At 44.7% G+C, this 27,290-nt stretch overlaps 1 protein-coding gene across 2 annotated transcripts in view; it reads right to left on the reverse strand.

Annotated features, from left to right (window-relative positions):
- ATP8A2 (ATPase phospholipid transporting 8A2) overlaps nt 1-24,108 on the reverse strand; it is a 402,437-nt gene extending 378,329 nt beyond the window's left edge. The window contains exon 1 of one of the 2 annotated variants that reach the window (XM_068984498.1): nt 23,972-24,108. In XM_068984498.1, the coding sequence (XP_068840599.1) occupies nt 23,972-24,072 (101 nt within the window). In that variant the 5' untranslated portion in view covers nt 24,073-24,108. The remainder of the gene's footprint in view (nt 1-23,971) is intronic. The other variant, XM_068984497.1, reaches the window with a different exon arrangement.
- Between the last annotated feature and the right edge of the window lie 3,182 nt (nt 24,109-27,290).

Genomic DNA, 27,290 nt, shown 5'->3' on the forward strand with positions numbered 1-27,290 from the left:
TATTCACATAGTACCTCCCAGCACAAAACACTCTATTGACACTCGTCTCCGACAGTGATTGCTATGGTCACTCTCTTCTGCCAGCAGCTTCTGGGCCCCTGGTGAGGGATAAAAGGAAGGGATTTCTAACCTGAACTCCATGAGCCTAATGAGGAGCAGACATCAGCCCAGAACCCCAGGTACAAGGTGTTTTTCCACCCGTCCCTTCGAGAAGAGCAGTCTGGCTTTCAGGATGGGAGCCTCCACCCTGTAACTCAGACCATGAAGAAACAAAAGTTCCTCCCCCTTAAATGGAAATCATTTATTCTGAAGAGTATCGAGCTCTGCCTCAGTTCCCTTGCTTCCTGTCATCCTCTGCCAAATTCCTAGAACATCTTTCCTCTCAAACCACATCCTTCTCTTCTGAGCCAACAGCCCAAGGGGTCATCTTCCCTGCAAGCCTTTCCCTGTTCATGCCTTCCTAACACAATCATTTCGGCTGCTTGTGTGACTGTGCAGGGGGCGGGGTGGAGGTGAGGGCGGGTAGTGGGGGAGAGAGAAAAAGCAATTCCCTCTTGTCTTAGCGGTGGGCTCTATGAGCCACATCAGAGACCCACTCCCTTAATTACCTGTGCTTGCCTTGCAGGTGGAGAACTGTTCAACGCACCCCGCACACCGGCAACGCAGCGCCCTCTGCTGGCTGATCATAACAGCGGCGTTTCTGCCGGTAAACACTGCTCCATCCAGCCTGAGCCAGACCTGGGTCCTCAGTCATTTTCTAACAAAGCTTCAGGGGACCAGTATTTAATGAAGAACGTTCGTGTTTTATTTAATTTTAATAGTTTGCCCATGTAAATTCACTGGAGAAGTCTCTGGAGAGTCCCTTGGACAGTAAGGTGATCAAACCAGTCAATCCTAAAGGATATCAACCCTGAGTAAATCACTGAGGATGGTGACTGCAGCCATGAAATTAAAAGACACTTGCTCCTTGGAAGAGGTGAGTGGAAAAAGCTGGCTTAAAACTCAACATTCAAAAAACTAAGATCATGGCATCCAGTCCCATCACTTCATGGCAAATAGATTGGGAAACAATGGAAACAGTGACAGATTTTATTTTCTTGGGCTCCAAAATCACAGCAGATGGTGACTGCAGCCATAAAATTAAGATGCTTGCTCCTTGGAAGAAAAGCTATGAAAAACCTAGACAGCATATTAAAAAGCAGAAACATTACTTTGCCGACAAAGGTCTGTCTAGTCAAGGCTATGGTTTTTCCAGTGGTCATGTATGGATGTGAGAGTTGGACTATAAGGAAAGCTGAGCACCAAATAATTGATGCTTTTGAACTGTGGTGTTGGAGAGGACTCTTGAGAGTCACCTGGACTGCAAGGAGATCCAACCAGTCCATCCTAAAGGCAATCAGTCCTGAATATTCATTGGAAGGACTGATGCTGAAGCTGAAGCTCCAATACTTTGGCTACCTGATGCGGAGAACTGACTCATTGGAAAAGACCCTGAAGTCAGGAAAGACTGAAGGCAGGAGGAGAAGCAGGCAGTGGAGGATGAGATGGTTGGATGGCAGCACCAGCTCAATGGACATGAGTTTGAGCAAACTGGGAGATAGTGAAGGACAGAGAAGCCTGGCGTGCTACAGCCACAGAGTGGCAAAGAGTCAGAAACGACTGAGAGACTGAACAACAACAATTTTGACTTGTGGCCACTAAATATTTTTAAAATAAACTACTCTAGTTCATTCCTGAATGTGAATTTGTTAGTTGGTCAGTCGTGTCCAACTCTTTGCGACCCTATGGACTGCAGCCCACCAGACTCCTCTGTTCACGGGATTTCCCAGGCAGGAATACTGGAGTGGTTTGCCGTTTCCCCTAAGGGGTCTTTCTGAACCAGGGATCAAACCTGGGTCTCCTGCATTGCAGGCAGATTCTTTACCATCTGAGCTCTAAGTAATCCTAAAATTTTTTCTCATCTTTTCATTTAATTTACTCATTTAAATATTCAGATCCAGATTTTGTGGGATTGAGAATATGATTTGTATATAATAGGCATACAATTTGGAAATCTCAGTTTTAAAAAAAAAAACACAAAATTACCAGAACAAAACAAAGTACAAAAGTGAATATTTATTTAGAATGGGGCGGGGCTGGGGGGGGGTGGGGAAGAATCACCAAATAATTCATGAAAGCTGGTATATACTACACTAACATCCAGAAAGCAATATTTTTTATTAAATATGTGGTATTCTATAAAACTTTTTTCCATATTTCATTGCTTAAATTGATTCTTGCACAACAGTTTTGTAACAGTTTTTATAGAAAAAATATAAAAAGAATTCATTCTTTCCTCTCATATGGTTATTTTTCATTGATCTTTCGGTAATGTTTCTTTCAGCGTCATAACTCATGAACAGCTGTGCCATGTAAATTTTTATGGTTGGTGTCAAATCAAGAGATATTTCCATCAAATTTCTTCCAGAAATTTGGATGTGGGAGGAAGGTGTCCAAAAGGAAAAATGGGAAGACAGAGGTGACTGCTTTTCAAAACAATTATTAAAATGTCAAAAGCTTCAGATCAGATTTTGTCCTTCTGTTTTCAGTTTTCTAAACACAGATGAAGGTCCTCTGAACACCAGAAAAGCAAAGCTCTTCTAAAAGCCCACAGGTACCAGAGTCCCTGCCCCTCAAAAAATGAAAACAAAGAAACCAGCACAGGCTGCATCCTCCCTTTTCTCTTGTCACCCCCGCCTTTCCCATCCATCTCTGCCAAACCAGCCTCCATACCCTCTGCAGCGGTGGTTTGGTTCCCAGGAAACCTAATTAAATATTTATTCATGTTTCAACCCTCTGCAGTGGCAGGAAGGTCAAAGCTTCCCCCACCCACAAAGCCCTCTACCACACCCAGAAGTCACAGCCTCAGAGCCAGGCTGGCCTCTTTACTTCATTTTGGCTTTCTTTTTCAACAAAGAAACACTAATGCATGTTACTCCAGGAAGCAAAGCCCAGCAGACCCTCCACTGTGCAGTGACCCACGTGTCTCCCTGGGTTCCCTGAGCGCCTCTGGAGGGGACAGCTCCCTCCCCAGTCTCCAGGGCCCTGCTCCTGCCCCACCCCCTCCCCACCAGCCCTGCCCCTTTCCTCCGAGGCTGTGACCCGCCCCCTGCCACGGGGGTAACTAGACTTGTTTCACCTGGATCTCCAGCTCCCCAGCTGCCCCAGCTCCTCAGGCTCTGCCCTCCCCATCCTCTCTTGGGAAGGGATGGCTCTCCCATCCTGTCCAAGTCCACGGTCGGCCCCTTAACCCCCAGTGCCTCCTCCAGGACCTGGTACCATCAGAAGTGTCAACATCTCTGCCCTCCTCTCCTCTCCCTCACTGCTAACCCCTTAGACTATGAACAGGCTCAAAACTCTGCGGCAAGATCTATTTTGATATAAAATCCCTTCAGCGCTTCTCCCCTTCATCAACCTCTCTTCATCAACTTATCTCAGAGGAAGGGACTCCTGCCCACCTCCCTCCCCAGAGGGCCTCCTCCCTGGGGACCACCTTCCCTCCTTCACTGATGAGCACTTAGATGGGACTCTCTCTTGCTCAACGTCCTTGAGCATCAGTCCATTCACTTCCACGTCTCAAACTGCCACCAGGGTGCGCACGGTCCCCAAGTCCACCTCCAGCCCTGGCCTCTACCACAAAAGCCCTCCTTGGACCAGCATGCTCACTTCTGCGTTCACCTGCCCGCCCATCCCAGACCTGCCGGGTCAGCGCTGATGGTTCGAGCTGATGGTTCCGCCTCCCATTGCCCACTTGGTTAGTACTTTTGCGATGAGCGTCAGCAACCACGCTTGAGAGTTCAGAAAAAACAAGAAAGCAAAAACAGATGAAACAAACAATAGAGAGGTCAAGTGTCCCTCTGTGAGGAGTCTGTCACTTAGAAAAAGTAAAAACGTGTTCACGAGCAACAACACAAACACGAGCAAAAAGAAAGCAAAGGCTTTTCTGTTCCACCAAAATCAAGTCTGAGGCCAGAACAATCAGTAAGCATAAAGCAGTGGGCTTCCTAGGTGGCCCAGATGGTAAAAGAATCAACGGGCAATGCAAGAGACCCAGGTATGATCCCTGGGTCAGGAAGATCCCCTGGCGAAGGGCATGGCAACCCACTCCAGAATTCTTATCTGAAGAATCCCAAGGACAGAGGAGCCTGGAGGGCTACAGTCCACGGGGTCACAAAGAATCGGGCACGAATGAGAGATAAACACTTCAGAAATACCAATTGGAGCCAGTCACCACCAGCGTGTAAATTCTAGGTCCTGACACAGTGTGAAACAAGTCAAGCAAAAATCCTGAGCACACTGACCAAAACATCTGTGACAGGAGGAGGCTGATGATGTTATCAGACTAACTGGATAGATAAGAACATGGAATGTCATGTAAAACAGTGTTCCCCAACCTTTTTGGCACCAAGAATCAGTTGTGTGGAAGACAATTTTTCCATGGATGGGGGTGGGGAAAGGTTTTGTGATGATGTGAGCACATTACATTTACCAGGCACATTGTTTCTATTATTATTGCATCGGCTCCACCTCAGACCATCAGGCATCAGATCCTGGAGGTTGGGGACCCCTGATGTGAAAGTGTGAACACAGGAGCTCCAGGACCTACAGAGGATCTGTTTCCTCCCAAGTGCAGGGGGAGACCTGGGCACACACCTCTCTCTTCCAGTCTGAGGGAACAAGAAGGAATCCACAACATGCCCACGGGCCAGCTGCAACGTCTGCCAACCGGCGAGAGAAACCGATCCCGCCCACCTCCAGTGCTAAGGATGGCAGGTGTGGGGGGGTCACAGTAGAAACGGGTTCACAGGTCACACCAAACCTGTTCCCCCAGTGCCGGGCCATGGGTTCTGCACCGAGTCACCACAGATCACAGGTGAAACAGAACTTGAAAGATCTCCTTCCAGCCCCTCATTTAACACAGGAGGAGACTAAGGCCGGGAAGACACAGTGCTATGGCCAACTATACCTGCCCAGGTGCAGGAGATGTGTTCCACAGTCAAGGGCAGTGAGAGACCAGGATCAGGCTAGGCCAGCCTACATCCAGTGTGTCACACACCCAGAGGACACGGGGTATAACAATCCCCTCCTCTGTGTTGCAAAATTACTTTCAGTAACAATCATAAAATTAAAACATATAAAACTGACCAGGAAACAGGAAACATTGTCATGATCAAGTTTTATCTAATCATGTCTAATTTTGGTACTAAAATGATAGTACCAAAAAAGCACAGCTATCCGTTCAATCATTTTTATATCTACATGGCAGCTTGAACTTGGATCCTTCAGTTACAGGCTGCTACAATATTTACGTCCGTAATTGTCAAGAGCTCACGGTGAAATTTAACAAAACTGGAATGACTGCAAAAATGTCATTTAGACAACTACTAAATCATACCACTAATGTTAGGTTTCTACTTTCTTGATATGGTCTCCAAATTTGCAAACAATGAATAATTATGGAAAAGTCTCAACTGTAAGGTTTTTATTAATTTAGTCTGTATGCAGTAGATGGGGGCAGAGGGTTGCCTGGGACTGCCCCTAGTTGAGCCCCCATGTCGAAGATAATAAGGTAATGAAAAAAGTGCTAGCCTAGAACATATATGTGCATGCATTTTACACATATATTGGGTTAGCCAAAAAAGTTCATTCAGATTTTTCTATAATATCTGACGGAAAAGCCGAAACAAACTTTTTGACCAACCCAGCCCAATAAAATCTTTAAAACTAAATAATCATCACTGCAAGAGAGTCCAAAATGCAGTACTTGGGTGCAGTCTCAAAAATGACAAAGTGATCTCTCTTCGTTTCCAAGGCAAACCATTCAATATCACAGTAATCCAAGTCTATGCCCTGACCAGTAATGCTGAAGAAGCTGAAGTTGAATGGTTCTATTATAACCTACAAGATGTTCTAGAACTAACACACCAAAAAAATAAAAAAAAAATAGTCCTTTTCATCATAGGGGACTGGAATGCAGAAGTAGGAAGTCAAGAGATACCTGGAGTAACAGGCAAATTTGGGTTTGGAGTACAAAATGAAGCAGGGCAAAGGCTAACAGAGTTTTGCCAAGAGAATGCACTGGTCATAGCAAACACCCTCTTCCAACAGCACAAAAGACAACACATGGACATCACCAGATGGTCAATACCGAAATCAGATTGATTATATTCTTTGCAGCCAAAAGTGGAGAAACAAAAACAAGCCCAGGAGCTGACTGTGGCTCAGATCATGAACTTCTTATTTCCAAATTCAGATTAAAATTGAAGAAAGTAGGGAAAACCACTAGACCATTCAAGTATGACCTGAATCAAATCCCTTACGATTATACAGTGGAAGTGACTAATAGATTCAAGGGATTAGATCTGTTAGACAGAGTGCCTGAGGAACTATGGATGGAGGTTCGTGACACTGTACAGGAGGCAGTGATGGAGACCACCCCCAAGAGAAACAAATGCAAAAAAGCAAAATGGCTGCCTGAGGAGGCCTTACAAATATCTACAAAGAGAAGTGAAAAGCAAAGGAGAAAAGGAAAGATATACCCATTTGAATGCAGAGTTCCAAAGAATAGCAAGGAGAGATAAGAAAGCCTTCCTCAGTCATCAATGCAAAGAAATAGAGGGAAACAGTAGAATGGGAAAGACTAGAGATCTCTTCAAGAAAATTAGAGATACCAAGGGAACATTTCATGCAAAGATGGGCTCAATAAAGGATAGAAATGGTATGGACCTAAGAGAAGCAGAACATATTAAGAAGAGGTGGCAAGAATACACAGAAGAACTGTACAAAAAAGATCCTCATGACCCAGATAATCATGATGGCGTGATCATTGACCTAGAGCCAGACATCCTGGAGTTGAAGTCAAGTGGGCCTTAGGAAGCATCACTACAAACAAAGTTGGTGGAGGTGATGGAATTCCAGTGGAGCTGTTTCAAATCCTAAAAAGTGATGCTGTGAAAGTGCTGTGCTCAATATGCCAGGAAATTTGGAAAACTCAGCAGTGGCCACAGGACTGGAAAAGGTCAGTTTTCATTCCAATCCCAAAGAAAGGAGATGCCAAAGAATGCTTAAACTACCACACAATTGCACTCATCTCACACGCTAGTAAAGTAATGCTCAAAATTCTCCAAGCCAGGCTTCAGCAATATGTGAACTGTGAACTTCCAGATGTTCAAGCTGGATTTAGAAAAGGCAGAGGAACCAGAGATCAAATTGCCAACATCCATTGGATCATCAAAAAAGCAAGAGAGTTCCAGAAAAACATCTACTTCTGCTTTATTGACTATGCCAAAGCCTTTGACTGTGTGGATCACAATAAACTGTGGAAAATACTTAGAGAGATGGGAATACTAGACCACCTGACCTGCCTCTTGAGAAATCTGTATGCAGGTCAGGAAGCAACAGTTAGAACTGGACATGGAACAACAGACTGGTTCCAAATTGGGAAAGGAATACCTCAAGACTGTATATTGTCACCTGGCTCATTTAATTTATATGCAGAGTACATCATGAGAAGTGCCAATCTGGATGAAGCACAACCTGCAATCAAGACTGCTGGGAGAAATATCAATAATCTCAGATACACAGATGACACCACCCTTATCACAGAAAGTGAAGAAGAACTAAAGAGCCTCTTGATGAAAGTAAGAGGTGAGTGAAAAAGCTGGCTTAAAACTCAACATTCAAAAAGCTAAGATCATGGCATCCAGTCCCATCACTTCATGGCAAATAGATTGGGAAACAATGGAAACAGTGACAGATTTTATTTTCTTGGGCTCCAAAATCACAGCAGATGGTGACTGCAGCCATAAAATTAAGATATTTGCTCCTTGGAAGAAAAGCTATGACCAACCTAGACAGCATATTAAAAAGCAGAAACATTCATTTGCCAACAAAGGTCTGTCTAGTCAAAGCTATGGTTTTTCCAGTACTCACATATGGATGTGAGAGTTGGACTATAAGGAAAGCTGAGCACCAAAGAATTGATGCTTTTGAACTGTGGTGTTGGAGAGGACTCTTGAGAGTCACTTGGACTGCAAGGAGATCCAACCAGTTCATCCTAAAGGAAATCAGTCCTGAATATTCATTGGAAGGACTGATGCTGAAGCTGAAGCTCCAATACTTTGGCCACCTGATGCGAAGAACTGACTCATTGGGAAAGACCCTGGTGCTGGGAAAGACTGAAGGCAGGAGGAGAAGCAGATGACAGAGGATGAGATGGTTGGATGGTATCATCGACTTGATGGACAAGAGTTTGAGCAAGCTCCAGGAGTTGGTGATGGACCAGGAAGCCTGGTGTGCTGCAGTCCATGGAGTCGCAAAGAGTTGGACATGACTGAGTGACTGAACTGATTTGAACCTAATCATCCCTGCAGTTGTTTAGACCTTAGTTCAACTGAAGACTTCAGGGAGGAGTATTTTTATTGCCAACACTGCTGACCACTGCTGGTGCGCGGGCCAAAGCATAGCAGACAGACTTTTAGTTGGTTTTACTGTCTGCATCTCAGGCAGATGGCTCCTTAGTCCTCCATGGACTGTGAGGCTCAGGTGAGTTACAGACCCTTTCCTTGCACGTCTTCCTGTGAAGTGGGGACCCCAGCTCCGCCTTGCCCACACTTCCCACCCAGCCTCTGCTTGGGGTGCAGGCTTGGACGTGGGAACCTGGCCCCTTGCCTGTGCAGAGTCTGTACCCCAAGGAGAGCCTAAGAGGAAGGTGCCATGGGAGCGAAAGTTACAAACGCCAGGAAGGCTGATCTCAGTCTCCAGCTCGTAGAACTCCTCTGTTAAGGGGCCGAGAGTGTGAGCCAGAAAGCAGAGGGCAACTATCTTTGGGGGGTTGATTCTGTTTGATAAGCAATTAGGTTGGACTCAGGTCTGGACAACATGTGTGGTCCCTCAGTCATCACTTGTACTCAAGCCCATCCAAAAATCTAAAGCAAAAAAAAAAAAGGAGGGGGAGACTAGTCACAAATGCCTTGCTTTTCCATAGTATCCTCAGTGGCAGTTCAGGGATTGGAACACTAGGGACTAAAAATAAATTTGTCGAATGAACATATTTTAAACTTTGAAGGACAGAAATGACTAAGGATGCCAGCAATCACATTAAATCCCAAAGGCACCCACCCTGGAGGGCAAATATCAATCTGTTAAGTCTGAAGAACTGATGTGAAAAGCATTTAACTCAGCACACCCTCCCCCCCACCTTTCAAGAGTACTTCATAAATAAAAGCAAAACATCCAAACCACATAAAACATCAATTTCCAAGGTATAACTAATTGCTTTGGGGGTTCAGCTCTGTTCGATAAGCAATTAAATAGAAAGGGAAATCTTAGAACAATGTATGAAGCCAATTCCTATTTTCTGCTCAGTTCCGACCTTTACCTGTGGAGCAAAGTCAGTCAGCAAAGACTTCCGGCTTCCAGCTGGCCAGCAACATGGGGACTGGGTCCTGGGGAGGATGCTGGGTAAAGTGGACGGACTTTGCCATCAAGGATGATACAGAGGAGCTGGAGAGTCAGCCATAAAAATAGATGTGATGTAACCCAACCAGCTTAAGGCCCCAACAGAAAAGTCAGAGCAGCGCTGTGGGGCTGAGAGGGGCTGGACTTGCCAAGGGGGGTGGGGGATGTGAAACAAGAAAGACAGGCTTCTGTGATATGAAACCCTCCTGCGATAAACCACAATGGAAAAGAATACATATATTCTATTCTGTAGGATAGGGTAAAAATGAGACCACCTTCAAAATCACCAAGTGCTAGTTTCCAACAGAAATCAGAGCCCTGCGCTTTCTTACGCAATGTAAGGTTATTTATTTTATTTTATTTTTTGGTGATATATATCTCCTGGTCTACCCAACTATACAACAGGAAATGAGAAGCGCAATACAGCCTGTGGATTGCAAGCATGATAATAACAAGAAATTGAGGGCAAAAAGTGACCACTGGCCCTGATGCCATTTTGCAAAAATTTCACAAAAATGTATTTCATTATTTACGGGCTACATAAGCCTGGCAAAAAGATTTTAGAGACAATTCACTTTTCAAAAACAATTTATGGACGTCTATTTGATTTACAATGATGTGTTAATTTCTGCTATAAAGCAAAGTGATTCAGTTATATATATTATTTTACATATTCTTTTGTATTATGGTTTATCACAGGATATTGAATATAGTTCCCTATGCTGTACGTACAGGAGGACCTTGTTGATTATCTATTCCATACATAATGGTTTGCATCTCCAATCCCAAACTCCCAATACATTCCTCCCCCACCCTCACCCCCTTTGTCAGAGACTATCTTCAAAGTCTTGCTAAGCAGAGAATACATCTCAGACATTATAACACAGCTGTATCACTCAACCACTACTCTGCTCAGTATGTCATAAACATTATTCCATGGACGTTTGTGAACCCATTTTTAGGCTAACTTTTTAAACAGCCAATGTATTTCAAAAAGTAAACAGGATATGAGTTTCTCAAAAACCCTAGACATTCTTATTGTGTTCATTTTTTCTAATCACAATACCTCAAAATACCAAAATTCATGAGGTCCCTTACCAAAGCAGTTCAAAAGAACAGGTGATGCAGAACCAATCTGTCTTCAACCACTGTGTGCAAAAAACATATTTGGCTGTGAAGAATGTTAAGTCAGTATCTTCAGACTGTTTATATAGAAGGGATTATGAACTAAGATCTAAGTCAGCTAACTTTCTCATAAAGCAATCCACTGTTCCAAAATCCTTAGACATCATGTGTTGGTTTCTGTAAAACGTTTATTTTACTTGATGGCAAACACCAGCACTGTATTAAAAAATAGTTTCTTGTCTAGGTTACGTATATGATGAAACAAACCTTTGCAGTACTATATTGTGTCCATGAACCGTCCAAAGAAAGACTATCAAATGGACCACAAAAGTCAAAATACATGGTCCTCAGAAACTGGAATTAGAAACATGAATAAATGGTCAGTAGCTGATTAACATCAAACTTTCTCACCATGTCCTCAAAGTTCAACATAAGCATGCAGCTTTAGTTTTCAGGTACAGTTTTAAGGGCAAAAATATGGTAGCCAACTTCTCCAACCCTTCTGCCTCATCCAACAGGTGCTCATTTGTAGGCAAATGAGTTACAAGTACTAAGTGAGAGTTTCTGGTGTGGGAAAGGGGTATGCCTGGACACACATTTACACAGAATGGAGGAAAGAGACCGGTTAAGACAACAGAAGGAATGTCCCACGTTGTTATCTTTTGCCTTGGAGTTTCCTGACTTCGCAATATTGACAATATTTGGCTTATAAACATGGCTGACTCATGTCAAGACCGCCATATAAAGAGTAACTGTATACACATACATACATACACACACACACACACACACACACACAGGCCTTCCTGTCCTTAAAATTATTTATCCTGAAACATCTAAGGAAACAGAATGAATAAAATGTTACTGAAATCCCAGCAGCAGTGAAATCCTGTGACAGCTGACAGATAAAAAAAGAACTCAGAGAGAAGTCCATGCTTCTGTCTGCCCTCGCCATGGTTGTTTTACGAAATACTTCAATTTATTCTGATATATCAACACTAGAATGATTAATGAACTCTAATTTGTAACAGCAACATTAAAAATTCAGGCTTAACTATTCTAACAGAGGTGGAATATTAAGGAAGTAAGGATATACTACTCAGTCAACAGCCTTCCTCTTTTCAAGTAAAGAGCTCTATTTTTAAACTGTCAGAGCTTGGTAACACATTTCATATGCTAGACAATACTTTTAAAACTTCCACCCTTTGCAGGAGCAGAAATAAAGGAGGAATTTTTTGATTCCTTAAATTATCCAATTTAAGGAATATTCCCTTATGTAACTGAGTCAGGCAGAAGGGTCTCAGACAGGAAGGATTGCTGTCACTCGTCCCTTTAAAAGCCTTCCTGGCTGCAGCTAACCTTCCTCTGGAGCCTGGCCCTTCCAGGCACCTCAAGCATCATCCGCGTTGTTTCTGGAAAGGCACACACGTGGCTCATAGCCCTTCTGCCCTTCCAACATCAACTGCTACTCACCTCCAACCCAGCTCACTGGTCAGCCGCAGGCAGCTTCCCCCCACCCCTCAGAGCCACAGGCCACCCCCTAGCCCACCCCATCGTATATCACTCCCGATAGAAGGAGGCTCACAACCCCCTTGTACAGACCAACGCAGGCCTGGAAGCGGCGCTCAAGTCTCCCTTCTGTGATCAGTCTACGGCTGCTGAGGCTGACTGGGCAGGACAGGTTTTCCCCAAAAAAGAGAATCTAAAGCAGATGGTTCCACCGGGGAGTGCGGGAGGAAATTTTACAGCTTATACGTACATGCGCCTCCAAAAAGTACGCTTTACTAACATTTACTGAATGTGTTCACACTGGTACCCCCAGCTGCGAGGGGAGCACCATAACAGTGCGGGTGGGGTGCTGTGGACTGAACTGTGTCCCCTGAATCCACAGGTCGACGCCCTCATCCTTGGCAGATGGGGCCATTGGGAGGTGATGACGTTGAGATGAGGTCAGGAGGCTGAGCCCTCGTATGGGACTGCAGCCGGCCCAGGAAGAGACACCAGAAAGCCTGGTCTCTCTCCCTCCTCACCACGTGAGAAGGAGGCTGTCTGCAAGCCAGGAAGAGGGTCCTCACCAGACCTGACCCTGATGGCCCCCTCACCTTGGACTTCCAGCTGCTAGAACTGTGAGCAAATGCATCTCTGAGGTGTAAGCTCCCAGGCTACAATGTTCTGTCACGGCGGCTGAGATGACTTAAGACGGGAGTAACAGAGGTGCCCTCCCTGGCTGTTCTCTCTGCTTATCACGACACATTCTCCCGTTTCTGTGTCCAGCTAGGTACATTGATGATTAATTCACTTCATTTCAACCCAACTAACCCTTCCGACTAAGGTCCGTCTAGTCAAGGCTATGGTTTTTCCAGTGGTCATGTATGGATGTGACAGTTGGACTATGAAGAAGGCTGAGCACCCAAGAATTGATGCTTTTGAACTGTGGTGTTGGAGAAGACTCTTGAGAGTCCCTTGGACTGCAAGGAGATCCAACCAGTCCATTCTGAAAGAGATCAGCCCTGGGATTTCTTTGGAAGGAATGATGCTAAAGCTGAAGCTCCAGTACTTTGGCCACCTCATGTGAAGAGTTGACTCATTGGAAAAGACTCTGATGCTGGGAGGGATTGGGGGCTGGAGGAGAAGGGGTCGACCAAGGATGAGATGGCTGGATGGCATCACGGACTCAATGGACGTGAGTCCAAGTGAACTCTGGGAGCTGGTGATAGACAGGGAGGCCTGGCATGCTGCAATTCATGGGGTCGCAAAGAGTCGGACACGACTGAGCGACTGAACTGAACTGAACCTTCCCAAAAAGAACAAGGGGCTTAAGACTGATGCAATGAAGCAAACTGCAGACTGAAAATGACAACCTAATGACAAGCCCACAGACAGCAGAACTGGCACTTCTAGGAAAGAAAAGCTCTTCAAAATCATGTTTCCAGGTTGTGTTAGGATAATTTAATCAAATCTGATAAATCAGCCCAAAGTATTCAAAAATCAAGAAAGTTACCAACAATATGGACTGACACCCACAATTCTTAACCAAGAAATCTTGGTCAATACATATTGGGTCTTCAGATAAGAACTGTAACACATATCAAGTCAAAGTGTTAGCCACTCAGTCACGTCCGACTCTTTTGCAACTACGTGGGCAGCCAGCCACCAGGCTCTTCTGTCCATGGGATTTTCCAGGCAATACTGGAGTGGGTTGCCATTTTCTTCTCCAGAAGATCTTCCTGACCCAGGGATCGAACCTGGATCTCCTGCATTGCAGGTAGATTCCTTACTGTGCCACCAGGGAAGCCCGGTAACACAGACAGACAGATAGTTAAATAGACACAGTACAGGTTCACGGTAAAAAGGTTTACTGATGGGCCATGTGATCAGAAAAGTGTGGAGATCACTGATACAGATGCAGAGCTGACGTGAGGGAGGGATGGTCCCCCCCCAGATGTCATCCTATCTCAGGCAGGTCTGAAAGCCCGAGCCAGCCAACACTCTCCGGGAGCTTGTAAAGGATGAATACCGAGGATACAGAGAATAATTTCTCCGAAGGACGAACAACAGCATCCCAAGGTCAATCCCAAATCCCTCCCTAATTACATCCAATAATCCACCTGCAATGTGGGAGACCTGGGTTCGATCTCTGGGTTGGAAAGATACTTGGAGGAGGGTATGGCAACCCACTCCATTATCCCTGCCTGGAGAATCCCATGGACAGAGGAGCCTGGTGGGCTATAGTCCATGGGGTCACAGAGAGTCGGACACGACTGAGCAGCTAACCACAGCACAGCACAAGGGTAGCTAAAAGCCTACAGTCCGAGTTGTGACGAGGCTTTCATTTAGCAGAAAAGGGTAGATCAGCATTTAAATGATCAAACCCAACCTCACAATTTCAGGAAATTTCTCTGCAATGGTCTCCGGAAAACAAAAGGTCTCTGCCTTTTGTTCTCCGGAAGCATTGTCCCTCTTGAAAGGGCTGCTGATTGGCATTTCTGAGTAAGCTTCTGCTGTCTGTTGAGTGACTCAGCCAGAAGTAGTAGAATGAACACTTAGAGGCTACTTTCTAGATCACTACACGAAAGCTCACAAGACTGAACTCTGACTGCACCATTTTCTATAGCCCACAGTTTTACTTTTTCAACTTCAACACAGCTAGATCGGACGTTATGGAAACAAACTCCAGTACTGCTAGTTAGGGATGCTGTCTCCCTGAATGGTCAGCGTAACGACAAATGTATGAAGACAGGAGTCCAGTCTCCCTGACTACCTCCCCTTCAAACACACAGCTCTCTCCAATAAGGACCCAGCACTTCCCATAGCATCCAACAGAAAGATGAGAGTTGAGCATTTAGTTCCTAATCTCCCAGACAGTTCTTGTTAATTTTTAATATATTTTTATCTTGAGATAAGTTTATAGTCACAGAAGTTACAAATATAGTACAGAGCTGCCATAAACCTTCACCCTGCTCCCATGTTAGTATCTTCAATCGCCACAGTATAATCTAGATCAAATTAGATTAAAACTAATATAATGGCATCAGCATAAGAATACCCCAAATTACAGAGTTCAAGTTCAGTAGTGTTCTGTTCAGTTCAGTTCAGTTCAGTCGCTCAGTCGTGTCCGACTCTTTGCGACCCCATGAATCGCAGCACGCCAGGCCTCCCTGTCCATCACCATCTCCTGGAGTTCACTCAGATTCACGTTCATCCAGTCCGTGATGCCATCCAGCCATCTCATCCTCTGTCATCCCCTTCTGTTCCTGCCCCTAATCCCTCCCAGCATCAGAGTCTTTTCCAATGAGTCAGCTCTTCGCATGAGGTGGCCAAGGTACTGGAGCTTCAGCTTTAGCATCATTCCTTCCAAAGAAATCCCAGGGCTGATCTCCTTCAGAATGGACTGGTTGGATCTCCTTGCAGTCCAAGGGACTCTCAAGAGTCTTCTCCAACACCACAGTTCAAACGCATCAATTCTTCAGCACTCAGCCTTCTTCACAGTCCAACTCTCACATCCATACATACCACAGGAAAAACCATAGCCTTGACTAGACGGACCTTAGTTGGCAAAGTAATGTCTCTGCTTTTGAATATGCTATCTAGGTTGGTCATAACTTTTCTTCCAAGGAGTAAGTGTCTTTTAATTTCATGGCTGCAATCACCATCTGCAGTGATTTTGGAGCCCCAAAAAATAAAGTCTGACCCTGTGTCCACTGTTTCCCCATCTATTTCCCATGAAGTGATGGGACTGGATGCCATGATCTTCGTTTTCTGAATGTTGAGCTTTAAGCCAACTTTTTCACTCTCCTCTTTCACTTTCATCAAGAGGCTTTTGAGTTCCTCCTCACTTTCTGCCATAAGGGTGGTGTCATCTGCATATCTGAGGTTATTGATATTTCTCCCGGCAATCTTGATTCCAGCTTGTGTTTCTTCCTGTCCAGCTTTTCTCATGATGTACTCTGCATATACGTTAAATAAGCAGGGTGACAATATACAGCCTTGATGTACTCCTTTTCCTATTTGGAACCAGTCTGTCGTTCCATGTCCAGTTCTAACTGTTGCTTCCTGACCTGCATAAAGGTTTCTCAAGAGGCAGGTCAGGTGGTCTGGTATTCCCATACATACATTTAATCAAATATTACTCAGTCATAAAAAAAGAACAAAATAATGCCATTTGTAGCAACATGGATGGACCCAGAGATGATCATACTAAGTAAGTCAGGAAGAGGAAGGTAAATACCAGATAATAGCACTTATATGTGGAATCTAAAATACAGCATAAAATGAACATATCTGTGAAACGGAACAGATTCACAGTCACAGAGAACAGACTCATGGTTGCTAGCGGGCAGGGGAGGGGGATAGATTGGGAGTCTGTGATTAGTAGATACAAACTATTATATATAGAACAGATAAACAAGGTCCTACTGTATAGCACAGGGAACTATATTCAATATCCTGAGATAAACCACAATGGAAAAGGACAGGGGAAAGAATGTGTATATATGTATAACTGAATCACTTGGTTGTACAATAGAAATCAACCCAACACTGTAAATCAATTATACTTCAATTAAAAAAAAAAGTCCAGTGCTTCTTCCAGTGAACCTTTTCTGTTCCAAGATCTGATTTAGAACTGATACTGTCACATCGCCCTAGTCTCCTCCAGTTATGTTAATTTTAACTTGCGTTTTTCACAAATCCTGATGCTTCATTCTTTTCATGGGTAGAGATCAGAAGTGCTTAGTTCACAGAAGATGTTAAAAGTTAACAAAATCTGCAATCAGGGACAAGCGGAAATAAGTTAGTGACCAGAACTCAAACCCAGCACCTTTCCCAGTTTTTACAGATCAGAAAGGCACAGACGTTTCAGTCTGTGTTTTTAGTTTTGAATATTAGTTTTGAAAAATATTTAGTTTTGAATATTAAATTCAAAATATGCATTGGGTCTACCCATACAAGGGTCAACTTGATGAAGAAATCACCCCAGTCAACTCCCCTAGACATCTGCTGTTTCCTTAGAAACAAATACAACACTGGCCCAAGGCTGACACAGTTTTCTGTTTCTAAAAATAATATATTTCAAGAAAGCTCAAGTGTTTGATTACCAAACTATACAATGCCTAAGGCCCTGAGTTTGAATGCTTTTGCCTGCAGAATGCCTCAAAAGCCTTGTTCAGGGGTGCAAACCTGTTAAGAGTTCTAATTACAGGCAGCTTCTGTGGCCGTAATTGCTACTGGCTTGTATAAAGAAAGGATTCTCAGTATACTATGACATTCATGTTCAGGAAATATAGGAGTGCCTGGTTTGGAGACTAAATATATGGCTCTAAAGGCTGCCGAGGTGGCCTGCCTGTCAATGCAGGTTAGAGGTAAGAGACGTGGGTTCAATCTCTGGGTCTGGAAGATCCCCTGGAGGAGGGCACAGCAACCCACTCCAGTATTCTTGCCTGGAGAATTCCTGACAGAGGAGCCTGGTGGGCTGCAGTCCATAGGGTCTCACAGAGTCAGATACAACTAGAGCAACTTAGCATGCACTCATATGGCTCTAAATTAAAAAAACAGTGAATGGTAACTACGTGAAGACACTAGATAAACCATAGCTTTTTGCTACATAAATCAAATCTCATTTTGTATGTCTTAAATACATACAATTTTCATTAAAAAATATTTAAATAAATTAAAAATATATTTATATTGGGGCTTCTCTGATGGTTCAGATGGTAAAGAATCCACGTGCAATGCAGGAGACCAGGGATCGATCCCTGGGTCGGGAAGATCCCCTGGAGAAGGGAATGACAACCCACCAGTATTTTTGCCTGAAGAATCCTATGGACCAAGGAGCCTGGCAGGCTACAGTCCATGGTTTCACAAAGAGTCAGACATGACTGAGCAACTAACACATTCACTTTCTAAATACATATAGTTTTCATTAAAAAAATAAGTAAACAGAAAAATAAAAAGAACATTAAATAGAAGAAAATCTTGGTCATTTGGAAGTAGATAAATGGAATGCTTTCAACATAATCCACTATTTGGGGCGGGGTGGGGGGGTGGCTGTTGTTGAACATTGTATTTATTTTCTTTCCTTGGGCAGATTCTATGGAAATGATAGGAAGATACATGCAAAGGAAGTTGGGGTTAACATATACATACTACATTATATGAAATAGATAAATAACAAGGTGCTACTATAGCACAGAGAACTCTCTTCAATATTCTAATAGCCTATATAGAAAAAGGACCTGAAATAGAATAGATATATGTTTCTGTATAGCTCTTAATTAATTATTCTTGATAAGGGTTTTTATATACCTTCACCAATCTTGACAAGGATAACTATCTCAAGTGAGATCTGTAAACCATGGTTCTTAATACAACAATCTGTACGTGAATCAAAAGGAAGTTAGAGTTGTTAACAGCATCTTGGTATTCTTTCTCTATTAAACTCTAAGCACCTTCATTGTGAAGACCAGATTCCACTTAAATTCTACAGTGGTAGCCGCCCAGGGAGAGTCACTGCTCCTCGAAGTCCTCCACAGTCTTAGAGCCGGTACCACATCATCACTTACCACCCTTACTCATGCACAAAGTGCTTTTGAAGATGACTCTGTTCTCTTCACTCCTTAAGACAAAACTACCCTCTCAGACATCAGGATCCCAGCAGAATATTAATGCTACAAGACCTACCACCCCATACTCAATTCTCCTTTCTGTAAAGGCAAAATTCTATTTCAATCTTATCCTGGCAAAATCAACAGAATATTCATATGAAGTCATTTTCTTTCAAGACAAAGGAACCTAAAGCAATGCAATAGCTTGGCAAAGCTCGAGTTACTGCTTTAATGAAGATTTTTGCTACCTGAAACTCCTACCTGAAATGAATGACTCATTCAAAACTGAGTATCTATAAACATTCCTAACCTGCTTTGAAGACCTCATTTCAGACACTGGAGAAAACCATTTGATAGTCTTGAAACTCATTGTTTTACATGGTGTGCTGACATTCACACAAAAAGACTGCACTGAACTTGATGGCATAAACATTGCCCATTCCTTTGACCAGTAAATCATGAAGATATTTTCTGGAAAGAAATTTAACTTGAAACATTTAAGATATAGATATATGAAATTAATTATTCTCCATCAAGAATAATGAATACCAAGTTTCTCTAAATATCAAACTTTCTATAAGCATTTAATATTTAACTTAAAATGCTTATCCAGAACAGGAAAATCTGCAGAGACAGGAAGTAGGTTAGTGGTTGTCTCAAGCATGGAGAGAAAGGGACTAGGCTATGAAAGCCATGGGAACAGTTTCTTCGAGAAATGACAGAATGTTCTGAAGTGGTGGTGATGTGTGTACTATTCTGAATATACTAAAAGCCACAAAACTGTATCCTTTAAATGGGCAAAATTATATGGTATGTGAATTATTTCTCAATAAACCTGTCCAATTTTAAAGGCGATGTGACTGTACACTTCAGAAAAGGAACCTTGTAGAGCAGACATACGTATAATCGTACATGTACAGATGTAAGAATTACATTGTAAAATCTACTCATTTCTGGATGATGGAAGACAACTATTGTCTTCACAGTTAAGGTCCTAGAAAAATCTACAAGGCCCCCTGGAGAAGGGCATGGCAACTCACTCCAGTATTCTTGCCTAGAGAATCCTACAGACAAAGGAACCTGGTGGGCTACAGACCATGGGGTCAGAAAGAGCGGGACACGTCTGAAATGACTTGGCACACACACAAGAAAAGACCATGTTATGTGTCTCTATAATTATGATAATCTAAATTCACTGGCTTCAGTAATGGAAAACTTCATCCTAGCACAGCTTCAGGTCAAATTAAATGCTGGTGTCAAGTGTCAAGAACAAGGTTTAGAGAGACATCTGTTTACATAGCACAGACCCTCCCAGAATTTCAGGAAAGAGCTTGGAATTTGAGTCACCAGAACTGGCATTCACCTGGGGCTACCAAGGCCACAGTCAACCCAGGCAGTGACCTTCTCACTCCCACTAGCCTGGTGGCACCTCCTCCTTGGACAGACACACCAGTCCAAACACTAACCCCAGACTGTCCATCCCTGCTCTAATGGTACCATCCTGCCCTCACCAACCTCTCCGAACACCCAACCACCATATCCCTTCCTGGCAAACTCCATATCCCTCTAGTAAAGTCAAAACACCAGCTGCCCACGAAGGTAGTCAGAGAGCAACTGTCACCATCACCGGGTTCCTTCCAGGGAGGCCCTGGGATGGGGGAAGATAAGTGAGACCTGGGGCCCTGGGAAGGCCAGTCCTCAGAAGGGCAGAGTGTCAAATATGCCAGACAACCCCAATACCCACCTCCACTGATCACGTGGTCCCTTCTTCTCAAAAGCCTCCATTTAGATGCCAACCACCCGGGATGACACTCTCTGACCCACCAAGAAAATCCATCAGTGTTTTCTCAAGAAAAAGCTACTAAGAAAAAGAAATCCTTTATCAACTCCCTTTAATGAAAATATCCCTTTCAGTAGCTTTATCAACTTTCAGCAAACATTCATGACCAAGATAAGAAACCTTATGTTTTTTAATCAGTATTTTATAAAATGAATGGTCCAGTGCTGAAACAATGTTGCTCAACATTTTATAAAATCCTTAAACCATAATGCCAAGAAGCTTTAAAATCAATTCTTTAATGAACAATGAGTCACATTACCATTAGTAATTCCTAATTAAATACAGTCAAGATAAAGTAAAAATTGGAAGACCGTATTCTAGGACAGCAGGCAACACACCTTAATTTCTAAGAGCCTACTCCATGTATTCTGAAACCGATGCTTACAGTATAAGCCATGAACCCAGAAACTGTATGAACTGTAAGAATATTTAACTAATTCAATTGTACACTCACATAATAAGGAATGGTTGTGTCTACCTACTTTATTCCTAGCCCACCTATGGTATACTCCCATTTAGCCCTCCCCGACTCCAAAAAAGTACAAATGAAACTGTATAACAAACAGCCACTGGAAATCTCTGATATAAAAATCAGTCTCAAAAGTCAGTGAGTCTTCAGACATACACAACAAACTTATGGTCACCAAAAGGGAAAGATGGGAGGAGGGATAAATTAGGAGTTTTGGATTAACATATACACCCGACTATATATAGATAGATAGATCTAACAGGGACCTACTGTATAGCGTAGGGAACTATACTCAATATCTTGTGATAACCTATGACGGAAAAGAATCTGGAAAAGGACTTATACATATACATGTATATAGAGAGCTATGCATAGAACTGATTGCTTTGCTGTACACCTGAAACTAACATTGCAAATCAATGATACTGCGATAAAAAATAAATACATAAAAAAATTTAAAAAGTCAGTGTGAGTCAATTAAAGAACAGTCTAGCCCATTATCTAGACTTTTAAAAATCTTCACCTTCCATGGGAACTAGAGAATTTAGACAAAAAACAAAGACCCCTATTTCTTTCTCCCAGCTTTAAGCATCCACAAATGAATACAGAAATTAAGAAAATTAATAGGAACTAGTCAAAAGACTCGAGAGTTCCTTGGACTACAAGATCAAACCAATCAATCCTAAAGGAAATCAATCCTGAATATTCACTGCTGCTGAAGCTGAAGCTCCAATACTTTGGCCACTTGATTCGAAGAGCTGACTCATTGGAAAAGACCCTGATGCTGGGAAAGATCAAAGGCAAAAGAAGAAGGGGACGACACAGAATGAGATGGCTGGATGGTATCACCGACTCAATGGACATGAATCTGAGCAAACTCTAGGAGATAGTCAAGGACAGAGAAGCCTGGTGTGTTGCAGTCCAAGGGGTCACGAAGAGTCAGATGTGACTTAGCAACTGAACAACAAGGCAAAAACACTACTTGAAAACATCTTAAAGTTAGAAACACACGGCAAAGTCTGAGGAAATGGAACTATGCTGTCAACACGGGATTCCGGATGGTGTAGATGTCTTTCACAGAGTTGTGGATCCATCACCCCACAATGAAACCCCATGTATACTACAGTCTCTCTTCTTTTCCCAACCTCCTCCTCCACTCTAGAAACCGCTAGTCTATCTTTTGTCCCAGTGTTTTTGCCTCTTCTGGATGCTTCATATACATGCAATCATACATGAGACCTGTTTCTGGCTTTTCTCTTAGCACAATGTGTTCAAGATTAATCCATGTTTTAGTATGACATTCCTCTCTGTGGCCAAATGACATTCCACTGCATGGACGTACCGCATTCTATTTATTCATTTGTCAGTTGATAGACACCTGGGCTGTCTCCCCTTTGGGCCACTCTGATGAAGCTGCTATGAATATCTGCACCTAGTTTTGTGTGGATGTGTGATTTCCTTTCTCTTGGGTATTTATTCACACCTTGAATGGCTGGATCATGTGTAACTTTACATTTAACCTTTTTAGAAACTGCCCAACTGTTTTTCAAAGCAGCCGCACCACTTTTCATTCCCGCCAGCATTGTAGGAGGGGTCCCATTTCTCCCCATTCTCACCAGCACTTGCTACTGTCTTTTTGATTAGCGCTGTCGTAGTGGGTAACTCACGTGTGCTGCTCTGCATCTTAAACCAAACCCACTTATCCTTGACTTTTGGCCTCAGTTGTTCTTCCAAGCTACACATTTAAGTAAAAAATAGGCCCCAATGGCCATTCTTAAAAACTAAAATAAAGTCAGGCTAATCTAACACTCTTTTAATAAATGTCACTTCTGCACAGTATATGCACCATTATTTTACCCCCAACCCTATGAAGCTACAAAGACGCCCAACAGCCAGGCCTTTCTGAATAAAGATCTCAGGCTAAGTTCAAGCGCTAAGGCTTCAGGGTGACACAAGACCCAACAAAGTTTTAGCCACAGCTTTCAGGAGAGAGCCCTGGACTGGAATTCAGTTACACACGCACAGTACTGGCAAACCTGACCCATGGCCTCCCTTCTCTGCACCTGAGCACGCAGTTCGGAGCCACTCACAGAACCACATCCTCTTAAGTCCCTCCCAGGGATAAAGTTGTCAAAGCCTGAAAGTTTAATGAAACTTGCAAACATGCCAACTTCCGTGCCTAAAAGATTTAGCTTTGCACAGCACAAACACTTTGAGCTCAGCAGCCAGACAGGCTGTGTTCTATGTCCAGGTCTGCCACTTGGTAGCTAAATGGCCACAGGTCCTTTAACATCTATCTTCCTATGTCAGTTTCCTCACTTGAAGGTAAAACTGCCTTTTTCAAGAGGTGATGAGGTTCCCTAAAGCTAGTGTAACTAAAGCATCCAACAGAGCAGCCAGCAAAGAGCAGACATCTAAATCTTAGTGTCCATCCGTCTTCCCGCTAACTTTAGGCAAAGTTTCCCAGCAAAAGAAAGCCTTCTTAACAAATGTCCTGGGCATTGAGAGCTGAATGCAAGTTCTTGTGACGGGAGGGATCCATTATAAAGCACTCTGCCACATTACAGTCGGCAAATTGCTAAGGAGAGCTTAAAACAGGCTTAAATAGTCGGGATGGGGGAGTTCTTGGGAGGGCACTCAGGGATGAAGAGAGAGAAGAAACCTTATTTTCGCCAGGACAGAAGCCTGCAAGCATCCTCCAGGCTCACAGACAGCCTGCACACAGAACCAACCCAAAGGACAGCAGGATGAAAGGTATATTCCCTCACCCCAGCGGTACAGACTGCCGGGCGTGAGTGGGGAGGGGAGGGGATGGGGCCGGCGGCCTCGGGGACACGGGCAGGGGCTGGCTTGGCTCCTGCGGAGGTCTCAGAGGAAGCCAAGGCCCCTCCTGTCTGGGAATTAGTGAACTGCTCCGACTGGGCCGCCCTCTCCTACCTGATCTGGTTGTCACAGAATTTGTTGAGATGCGGCTGGTTGAGGTAAATGGTGCGGGCTGGTGCGTCCAGCTGGTCTCCAACAGACGTGGCCCGGGACATCTCATCGTCTGCCTTCTTGTAGCCCGGAGGAGGACGGACAGGTCCTGCGGAGAAGAGGCGCGGGCAGAACGCAAAACACAAAGAAGTCACGCAGGGCAGCGGCGGCAGCACCGGCGGGCGGGGACTAGCTGGAAGGATGCTCCGGGCGTCGCGCCACCCAGTCCCTCTGCTGCCCTGGAGACGGGCGCCAGCCCCGCCCCGCCCGCTGGTCCCCAGGCGGAGGAGCCTCTCCGCGGGTGGGAACCTCGGCCCCGCCCCCACTCGTCCCTACCCCCTCCCTCCCCCCTCGCTCCTCCTTCCATCCTCTCCCCAAACCTGCAGCCCCTGCGCCAGACCCGCAGGCTCCGCGGGGATGGTGAGGGGTGCACGGCTGGAGGCAGGGCCCCCGTAGACTGCGAGGATGTGGGGAGCAGAGACCAGAGCCTCCCCTCCCCCGGGCGAGCTCCCCCTCCAGGCCCAGAGACCGAATTCTGGAGCTAGGCTTTCTGGTTCCTTTGTGCTTTTGAACCGCGAGAGGACTGCAAGGGGGTGTGCCCTGCACGGCCCCAGGAGAAGGGGCTGAGGAAGACACCTCTGTGCTCCAAGATAAAATTCCCAAACCTCGGTGCAGAGCCCTGCCCCTCGGCTTAGCCTGTACAGACCAGCAGATGCCCCTGGCCACCCGACCGCAGGGCACTGCCCATCCCAGCTCACGGGTACATGCGAGCCCGCGCCCGGAGCCTGCATCCCGAGCCTCTGTGGTTAAGACCCAAGCCCGTCTGTCTCCTTAAGACGCGATTTCAGCCATACAGCTGACCCTCTCTTGGGCTAAAACTCCCCACTCACCTTCACTTGAGGAGGGGTCAGCAAGGGGAATGATGACATAACCATTACTGAAACCACTTCCCCCGGCTCACCAGGCCCCCCTGCAACACACACACACCTCCAACCACAAGGCAGGCTCCCTCCCTGAACAGGGCAACCCAGCTTGAGAATTGACCTTCAGGGAGGAGGCCCTGAAGTCCAGGCTCACAGAGAAATAAGTGCCCTGCAGGTGACGGGGGCCTCTCTCCATTTCCTTAAATCCCATCTGCTCTAGTACCTGCCGCACGTCCCACCTATAAAAGAAACAGGTGTCGCAGAACTTAGGTAACAGGTGTCTCACTTCAGACACAGCCACTTCCTGCTCAGAAACGTTTTGAAGTAGACAGTTTGAGCTATGTAAATTTATCACCTTTCTCAAGTGATTAGAATCCTGTTATGATCTGCATCCTAAGATGGGGACACTCCCATGTAACACTGGCTATTGAGAGCTGACAGGCTGTCACAGGATGTGCTCACAACCAAGTCCCCAGTCACAAGCTGGGTGTAGGTCTGAGTACAGGACCCCCCCATTCTCAGATCACCCCCTCTAGCCCTCATTCTCCGGCGTCCCTCTGCTCTGCCCCCTGCTTGTCCACAGGGGGCAGCAGAGAGCAGCAGGACCTTCAAGACTGCCTGGACCTCAGAGGAGGCTGGTTTTAAACCTTTTGCTGATTTAAGGCCGACACAGGATATTTTTGAAACCAGCCTATACAAAAGTGCTGCTTTCCTCTCTGCCCACTCACCCCACTTTGTTCTCCTCCACAGCCGGTATCATCATTACCTGACATTATTTATTTATGGTCTGTCTCCCCAAGGCCAAGAGCAGAAGCTCCAGGGCAGCAGAGACGTGTTTTTGCCCAGTACAGGGACCTGTCACCCAGAACAATGCCTGGTACATAACGGGCACTTGTATTTGCTGGTTGAGTAAGTCATGTAAGGGGTCGCTTTGAATCCTCCAGGCAGGGACATGGTGATGGGCATCAAGGGCACAAACCCCACACCCTACTGTAGGCAGAGCAGCTCAGCTCCAGGTGGTCTTCATTCAGTCGCTTTCAACTCTGGCTGCACACGATCACCAAGAAAGCTCTCACAATTAGCCAGTTCCTGGGTTCAACCCTCACCAATTGTGCCTCTTGTTTTTAAAGCTTCTGAAAGTGATATGAATGTGTGGCCACAGTTGAGAATCCATGGTGAGATGCAGGCGAGAACACAAAAACAAAAAAGCTGGCTCCTGCTCTCAAAAGAGATAACCAGCATAACCCTGGCTACCAGCAACTAGGACCAAGTGACTAAGAGGGGACTTGAAGGTGCCAGCGGGGTCAGAGGTCAGTGGCCACCTTGTGCCAAGGGTCAAGAGCCGGTCAGAACAGTGCGAGGGCAGGTCTCAGAGCCTTAACCTCTGGTTCAGGTTTATAGTAGGAAAAAGGAGGACAATCTAGGTGAGGACAAGAAGACCTCAGACAGAGGCCCCGTAGACAGAGCACACTGGGGGGCAACTGAGAATGACAAAAACCAGTGCTGAGCGTTCAAACTGGGAAATAATAGAAAGGAAACTCAGAAAAATAGTCAGTGGCCAGACTGTGGATGATTTTAATGACAGGGGAAGAAATCTGAGCTTCATCCTGCAGGTCAGATGAACCACAGAAGGTTTCTAAGCAGGAGACAAGTGTACCCAGCAGTGACTCACAAGACAAGCACAGGAAGAGACAGAAAGGCAGAAAATGAACTCCACCATCTAGGAGTGAAAGTGAAAGGTGCTCAGTCATGTCCGACTATTTGTGACCCCCTGGACTACACAGTCCATGGAATTCTCCAGGCCAGAATATTGGAGTGGGTAGCCTATCCCTTCCACAGGGGATCTTCCCAACCCAGGGTTCAAACCCAGGTCTCCCACACTGCAGGCAGATTCTTTACCAGCTGAGCCACAAGGGAAGCCCAAGAATACTGGAGTGGGTAGCCTGTCCCTTCCCCAGCAGATCTTCCCTACGCAGGAATCGAACCAGGGTCTCCTGCATTGCAGGCAGATTCTTTACCAGCTGAGCTACTGGGGAAGCCCAACCATCTAGAAGAAAAATGATAAAAGTATCTATTACATGAAAAAGGGAAAAACAATGGACATAAGAAACATCTCAAAAGAAAATTCTGCATGACTTCCTTTGGACAAAATGTGTGGACCAGAAAGAAGAAATATTGGATAACTGAGGTGTGAAGAGAAGACTGAGGCCAAAAAAAAAAAAAATCCCTTTTAGAAATAAGAATGGAAACAAGTTTTCCTTAATAAGTATTTCAATGTTGGATCGTAAATATTGGGGTGAAAAATTACTGACACAATTTGGTGGGAACATAATGAAGTGAATGATTTCCCAAGTACATGT

Source organism: Capricornis sumatraensis, chromosome 12, assembly GCF_032405125.1.
Source record: "Capricornis sumatraensis isolate serow.1 chromosome 12, serow.2, whole genome shotgun sequence".
NCBI classification, from domain to species: Eukaryota; Metazoa; Chordata; class Mammalia; order Artiodactyla; family Bovidae; genus Capricornis; species Capricornis sumatraensis.